Source organism: Cebidichthys violaceus, unplaced genomic scaffold (assembly GCF_023349555.1).
Source record: "Cebidichthys violaceus isolate CVI_PGR_0920_01 unplaced genomic scaffold, fCebVio1.0.p SCAF_157, whole genome shotgun sequence".
Lineage (NCBI taxonomy): Eukaryota > Metazoa > Chordata > Actinopteri > Perciformes > Stichaeidae > Cebidichthys > Cebidichthys violaceus.
Window position 1 is genome coordinate 171,781 of NW_027176326.1, and position 7,223 is coordinate 179,003.

Sequence of the window (7,223 nt, forward strand, 5' to 3'; positions counted from 1 at the left end):
ATCAATCTACTTTTAGTATGATCTATCGCTCGAATAGCCGTTGTTTTTTATAGTCTTACATGTTCCACCCCTGCTCAGAACCCAACAGATATAAAGCTCTTCCAAACTCACGGTGGTTTGGGACCGGCTTGAAGCAGGGTTTCCCCAGGTCTCTCCTGTAGAAACGGATGTGAATATACAGTATGTATGTGTGTGCAAAAGTTGCATCAATCCTTCAACTTACCACAGGGGCTTGGAGACCTCCCCCGCAGAGGAGAGCCCTCTCTCGGAGTTCCTATGTCCCCGAAAAGATGGAAAAAAAAGAGTCTAAAATAGTCACATTTGTACTCGTTTATTTTGTCCAATTCAAAGTATATTTCTTTGGGTTCAAATACAGAAAAAAAATCGAAAAGGATTAAAAACCCTGAACTCAGTGAGCAAGCTGTTTTCAAAAGTCCGGAGATTTGAATAATCAAATTTTAAACCCACACAGGTAAAGACCTGGTGGACTTCAACTACCCAACTACTGCTTACAGTCTAAAACCGAGAATATTTATACTCTAGCAACACTGGGGGAAAGTTCCTACCCCCCTCAAAGCCTTCCTCGTGAGGCATGACATGAGGCACGGTAACCCCCTTAATGCTGGTCATGCTTTGATGTCGTTATCGAACACAACGAGCTCCTCTGGTACTCGGGACGTATGACACACCGTGCTCACTGGTTGATATTATACTCAGACACATATTCCTCATTGTATGTTTTCTACAGGTTACAGGGATACATGATAATACATCAAAAATAAAAGATACAAAACATAATGCACCTTTTTGCCCAGCGTATGATTAATAACAGAGTATTCTCAAATATACGTACTCTTCTGCATAAATGGCGCCCTTGTCCTTAAGGGGCAAGAACGCGGCTCAATGCCTTTAACGAGGAGAACGTAAGGTCGAATGGAACCTAACCTGAAGCCTAGAGGGATAATACAACGTAAAAAAGTAAAAAATGTGTGTGTTGGTATGGCTAATATTTAATGCAGATATCAGCAGCCTTCAATGCACTGTGTGCGGAGTCTAGGTCTACGACTGTGTATTCTGCTGATGTTGCAACAATCACCGAAGCACTTCATCCTGTTCTGTCAAAACGCGAAACATTCACCTGTGAATATTATATATCTAGGGCTTTTATTGTGAAATGTAAGAACGGAAGCCGAGAATCTGGTCTGCGCTGTCTTTGTCAAGGTTGAAAGGATCAGAAGGTGCTGTTCTCGTAGATGGAGTCCTCACATGTGGAGCCTTGAGCCAAGTTCTTATAGGTGACAGGGAACTGTAAATAAAATCAACAACTTTAACATGGTGACAAGACATCACAACAGTAATATAGCAGTAGCCATAGCAACAAATCAGATAATGTGTCACAGACTGAAAACTCAGCAATTGGCCATGACAAGATGAAGCTCTTTGTCAAGGTTCTTATTTTCATAAGAACAGACAAACATTAAAAAAGTTAGCATTTGACTGATGTAACAAATAAATGAAGTGAAATACAAAACACCTCATTTTATTCATTTCCTATTTTTCTTTTTCTTTACTGTCATAACTAAATAATAAATGTGTTAAATAACTAATTAAATTGTTTTTTATTGTGCATTGAATTTTCCATGCCACATTAAATCCTATCACAACACAGAAGACAAAGTGAAGAGGAGTATGCAGCTCAGTGTTGTGCAGCAGAGGGCAGCATAGACCTGTCAGCCATAAATGCAAAGAGCTGTCAATAGTGTCCATGAGAGGGTGCAAGGGATGTTTCTCTTCTTCTAGATGGACACTTGTGATTTTAGACGACAGTCGCTGATTTAAGATAAGACACCTGCTTCAGTCCGCTTCAGTCTCAAGACAAGAACCCATTGTTTTAACAAATGTCTGGGAAATCCCAGTTTTTCTGCTGAATCAGTGGAATTGTATGGTTCTTTTGTAATGGTTTTATAGTGTAGTGATAAAATGATGGAAGCTGACGGTAGGAATGCACAGAGACAAACAGAGTTAAAGAAAAGTCACCATGTTGCTGCTGTTTGAGGTGAAGTTCCTCCTCGTCCTCCAGCCGTAGAGGAGCAGCAGAACAACAACCAACAGCAGAACACCAACCAAGGACACACATCCAACCAGAGGCCAGAAGTAACCTGGGTGAGAGACGTGGGAGGTGGCTGGGAAGGAAGAGAGAGAGGGGGAGGTGTACACAGAGTCAAAAAGAAAGGAAAATGTATTGAAACTTTACATCCAGTAAACTTTCTTATGACAAAAGAATGAAATGTATTGTAAAATGTAATGTGAAATGTAGGTGCTCACAGTTTCAATATGCTGAAACAGAAAATGTGTTATTCTTGAAGTTGGCAGAAGGACAGATTGACAGCTGGACAAACTATGAACCGTTGTGTACCTGTTAGCTGGTTGGTCAGGTTTTGCTCTGGATTTCCTTTAGGGCCTACAAAAGAGTTAAAGGACACCTTTAAGGAACATTGTGGAAGTTGAGAGGAGAGTATGATGTCTGAACCAAAGATAACCTTCTTCTCTATATATTACCCAAAGTAAAAAAATATAGAAAAACCTATTGTAACATGAGCTGACTCGATGGCTTCACCTTTATATCCTTGTGCATACGGATATTTGTCATGCTTTTGTACTTTATTTTGAAGGCCAAACATTCAAATTAGTAGTATACCGTAGCACAAAAATCTGATAATCAAATTAGAGACAAAAGATGTTACTCATTATCAATTTTAAAGGACAATAAACACATTTTCATTGTCTTTAAAACTTAGTTTGTCACTTTATTTGACAGTCTGTGTTAATAACATTTGTGTTGTTGTTGTATTTGTTGCTATATGGACTCATGTGTCTAGAAAAGTTGAATATAAAAGACAATTTACAACAATCTTACCAAACCATAAGGTAATAGTCAGCATGCTAGCTATTAGCATTAGCAAAAGCTAATTGAAAGGCTAATGGCTATCATGAAGAGTAATTCTAAAACAGTAAAGTCCGACTAAGTGTTAAAGTAACATAGACCAAGTTCATGTGGGGCCTTTTTATGTTCCATAACTGAAGCATGAAAGCATGGTGGAATTAGCAAGCTAGCTAGCTAACTAGCCAGCCACTAAATGAGTTAAATTAAACACCTGAATGCCTCATCACCACACACTATGATCACAGCATAGGAAAGCATATTGCCATCGACAGAAGATCATCAAAACTGAGAGAAAAGCAAAAACTCACCGTCTATGACAATAATCGGTAAGTTGCTGTATGAATCTGGAGACAGAGCTCTGCCGTAACCACACCTGTACCGTCCTGTGTCTGACTTGGTCACCTGTTTGATGGTCACATACAGTCCATATATAGATCCTTCTATATATTCAATGCTGTATCTGCCAGTGTGAGCTCTGTTGCCATCTGTTTCAATGAGAATGTCTTCCTGTTTGTTACATTCGCCCCTACAGAAGAACTTGTGCTTTCCATAGACAGTACCGCTGCATGCACGACTGACTTCTCCTCCTTCAGTTTCTGTCAAGACAAAACCAGAGTTTCCATCCTGCAGAGCTGCTGAAAAGATAAACAATCATTAGTTACTGTCTGTACTTCCTGTAAGATGCTGATTAAACATCAATTATGTCTCAAATTCTTTCCACAATTTATTTGGATTTAATTTAGTTCTGCACGTCAAAAATCAGTAAATATGAAGAAAACACTAAATATCAGGTTTAAACCCACACAAAATTCACCCAAACTGCTGAAACTCTGAGAGCCGGTCAAAATAACACAGCCTATAGTTTATGTTAGTCATCTTTGAGTTTACTATCACCGGGGCTGTACGGTTCATCTACGCTTTGATAGTTTGTTTGTTGGATTTAATCTGAAGTGGCAGAAATGACAGGGCTTGACTCTAAATGGAGCATAATGTACTAAATGAACATCATGCTGTATTGAAGAAGACTGTAAACTAGAGATTGAGACCATAAACTCATGTTTACAATGTTTACTGAGGGAATAAATCAAGAGAGAAGTAGAGTCATTTTAGACTAGACTTCTATACAACCAGAGGAGTCGCCCCCTGGTGGACACTAGAGAGAATGCAGCTTTAACACGTGAAGCTTTGACTTCACTTTTTAAGAACCAAAGGTTGCCGCCTGGCGTTGGCTGAATGCTAGTTGCTACAGCTAACCATTACATTACAGTCATTGAGCAGAAGCTTTTATCCAAAGCGACTTACAATTCAGTATCTATCAATACACCGTAGGCACAGCTACAGGAGCAATTTGGGGTTAAGGGTCCTGCTCAAGGACACATTGACATGTGACTAGCGGAGCCGGAGATCGAACCGCCGATCCTCTGATTGAAGGACGGCCCTGCTCTCCATTTAGCCACGGTCAACCTAACCGCGGATTAAACAAAAATACCAGTTGTTTTCTTGTGTCTGGCACTTTGCATTTAATCCAATAAATAAACTATCAAAACGTACACCTCTGTACCTTCAACGTGATTGACGAGCCCTCGGGGCAGCTCTTCTTCTTAGTCCTCATGTTGGACCGAAGACAGACTGGATGCTACAGCTTTTAGCTGGTTAGCATGCTCAGTTCAGTAGATATCTCTGTCTTTCCAGTTGTTATTAATTAATGACATAAAAGTTTTTATGTCATTTTTTGAACGTTCTGCCCAAATCTCACACATTGCACATTTAATGACTTTCATAGAAACTCACCATCTGAAACTCTGACCTCAAAGTCATTGTATGAATCTGGAACCAAAGTTTTGCCCAAACCACACCTGTACCGTCCTGAGTCAGACTTGGTCAGATTTGTGAAGATCACAGTCAGAACTCCGAACCCAGAAGAATCGTTTCTGTATGTAATGCTGAATCTGCCGCTCTGAGCTCTGACATCATCCGTCTTAATGAGAATATCTTCTGCTTCACATTCGTTCTTACAGAAGAACTTCCTGCTTCCAGACACAGATGGGTGGCAATTAATTGAACCAGTTTCTCCTTCAGCTGCTGTAAAAATGGGGACTTTTGCAGTGTTTCCACCACACAGTGCTGTTGAAGATAAGAACAGAGATGGTCAGTACATTCTGTGTTGCAGACCTTATGTAAAACAGACTACATGTTAAAGGTAGAGAAACTAGCCCTTCATTCCTCCCTCCAAAGCCACTCAAATTATCTTAAAGGATGTAAACAACATGGCTGCTGTTAGCACTCACAGCTGTTAAGATAGCAGCTGATAGAAGACTCTGGTGAACAGACAGAATGCGTGCAGGTAGACAGATAGTTTGTCCTATCATTACATTGATTGATTTTTGGCTCATTACAGTCATGATTCATTCATTTCTGTCAGAATTTAATGAGAATTTGAACAAAATATCAAAAAGCGTCTTGTGAAGGACTCATTGCACGGGTAGAATATCTCAATAAAGTATAAATGCAACTCTCCTTCAAACGTGACCTGAGTCGGTTGCAACTCATTTTAAAAACATTTTGCTACGTAGAATGAAGGCCTTCAAACAATAATCCAAGACACACTGTAGGGTTTATGCACATTTAAAAGGCTTTCATTACATTCTTTTTTATCTTTTTTATTTCATGACATAGATCAACCCTGTCTCCTAAAAATTACAGTTTTTGGGGAACGTAATTTGTAGGAGACAGGGCTGCATAGATTGTGCTGCATTCCAGACAACTGGGAACCGAATTGCTACTTAAAAAAAATACAATGAAACTCCTCTTAAAGTCAGAGCTTCTACTCGTGAACTTGTAAATGCTAAACCATCAAATTAAAAAGCCAAGTTAAGTATATTTTTCTGTATTTAATATGTAATGATACAAAATGTTATATAGTTTGACCTGAATTCTGGATGTAATACAAAATATGTTGTCATGTTATTAGGTATTAGGTACAGAAAACAATCTTAAAGTTATCTTTTCTGCACAGAAGTTACAGTCGATGGTGGGTCGAGGCATTTTCAACCATGAAATGCAGATTTCTTCAATTTTTCATAAATTTGGTAAGAATTATTTTATTGATGTGTTTGATCACAGTAAAGTCATATGATTTAGTTTGCAGCTACAAAACCCACTTTAAGTGTGCAGTACCTCTTTAAGATTGAGTTGGGTTAAAGTATAACGGTGCTTGATTAGATTGTAGGAATGCAGCAGCAGAAACAACAGGACATCTGAATGAATACAGCAGATGAACCTTTAACATTTGGACAAATACACACGGCGAATATCTAAAAGCAAAGAGCCGGTCAGGTAGTCAGTCCTCACCTGAGAAGAAGCAGAAGAACAGAACAAAGATATTCATTCTGAATCTGATCCTGATCACTTCGATCTCTCCGCTGTCTGTCCGTCTCATCAGCGAGGAAGCTGAAGTACAGTAGCTTTGATTTAATGATTTACATCACTTCTACTTCTACGTTTCACTTTCATTCGGCCTAAAAACGCCCGTAAAGCCGTTCCTCTTTCTCTGAATCTGCTCCTGTGTTTCCTTTGGAAATTCAGTTTTAAGAGCAAAGATATCCCAGGAAAGGAAACAGAGAAATCCGACAAATCATCATCAATAGATTTATCTAAAAAAAAAAAATTCAATATTATAATCATCATCACCTATATTCTTTAAATCAGTATATGAATGGAAATGTGTGATTTATTCTGTAATTTAATCATGAAAACAATTTGAATGTGTAGAATCCAGTTTGAGGATAATAAAGTTGAATGAAGTTGAGATATTAATATTTTGTTGAAGAAATAATCAAAATTAATAATTAAATAATTGATTTAGAATAAATGAAATGTAAACGTGTGTGTGATGAGTGTATAGGGAAATGAAAGAGCTGCTGGAATGAAGAGCAGACGGAGTAAATGCTGAGTACGGTGTTTTAGTCCTTTGGTCAACCGGTTGCCACTGAAGGTCACTTCACACATATAAAGGGTCATCAGTAATCTCCTAACACAGCTGAGCACTGTAGTTTTTATCAAACCAACAGGAGGAAATAGAGACTGTGTTGGGCACTATTTTAGCTATCTTCATCAACATGTGGTGCTCTAGTGAGTGTTTGTGTGAGGGATTGAGTCAGAATGAACTACAGTGTGATGATGATGATGATGATGGGGATGAAAGAACAATAGTGAGGCTCATTTGTGTGTTTAAATGGAGCTCTACGAGACATCAGGCTTTGATACACACTAAATACTT

At 38.7% G+C, this 7,223-nt stretch overlaps 1 protein-coding gene across 1 annotated transcript; it reads right to left on the reverse strand.

The window, feature by feature from the left end:
• Positions 1–315: 315 nt before the first annotated feature.
• On the reverse strand, positions 316–6,393 carry LOC137872308 (polymeric immunoglobulin receptor-like). The gene is made up of 6 exons (XM_068710501.1): positions 6,296–6,393; positions 4,736–5,068; positions 3,253–3,579; positions 2,417–2,461; positions 2,038–2,183; positions 316–1,306 (listed from the first exon to the last, which is right to left on the reverse strand). Exons 1-6 carry the CDS (start codon positions 6,381–6,383, stop codon positions 1,232–1,234), a joined length of 1,014 nt encoding a protein of 337 aa, XP_068566602.1. The 5' UTR covers positions 6,384–6,393; the 3' UTR covers positions 316–1,231.
• Between the last annotated feature and the right edge of the window lie 830 nt (positions 6,394–7,223).

Excerpts from the sequence above, each read along its gene's own strand:
- LOC137872308 (XM_068710501.1), bottom strand. The coding sequence starts at position 6,383 with ATGAGACGGACAGACAGCGGAGAGATCGAAGTGATCAGGATCAGATTC. Across the intron at positions 2,462-3,252 it reads ACCGATTATTGTCATAGACG|GCCCTAAAGGAAATCCAGAG; the intron begins GTGAGTTTTTGC and ends ACTCTTTTGTAG. Across the intron at positions 2,184-2,416 it reads CCTGACCAACCAGCTAACAG|CCACCTCCCACGTCTCTCAC; the intron begins GTACACAACGGT and ends CTTCCTTCCCAG.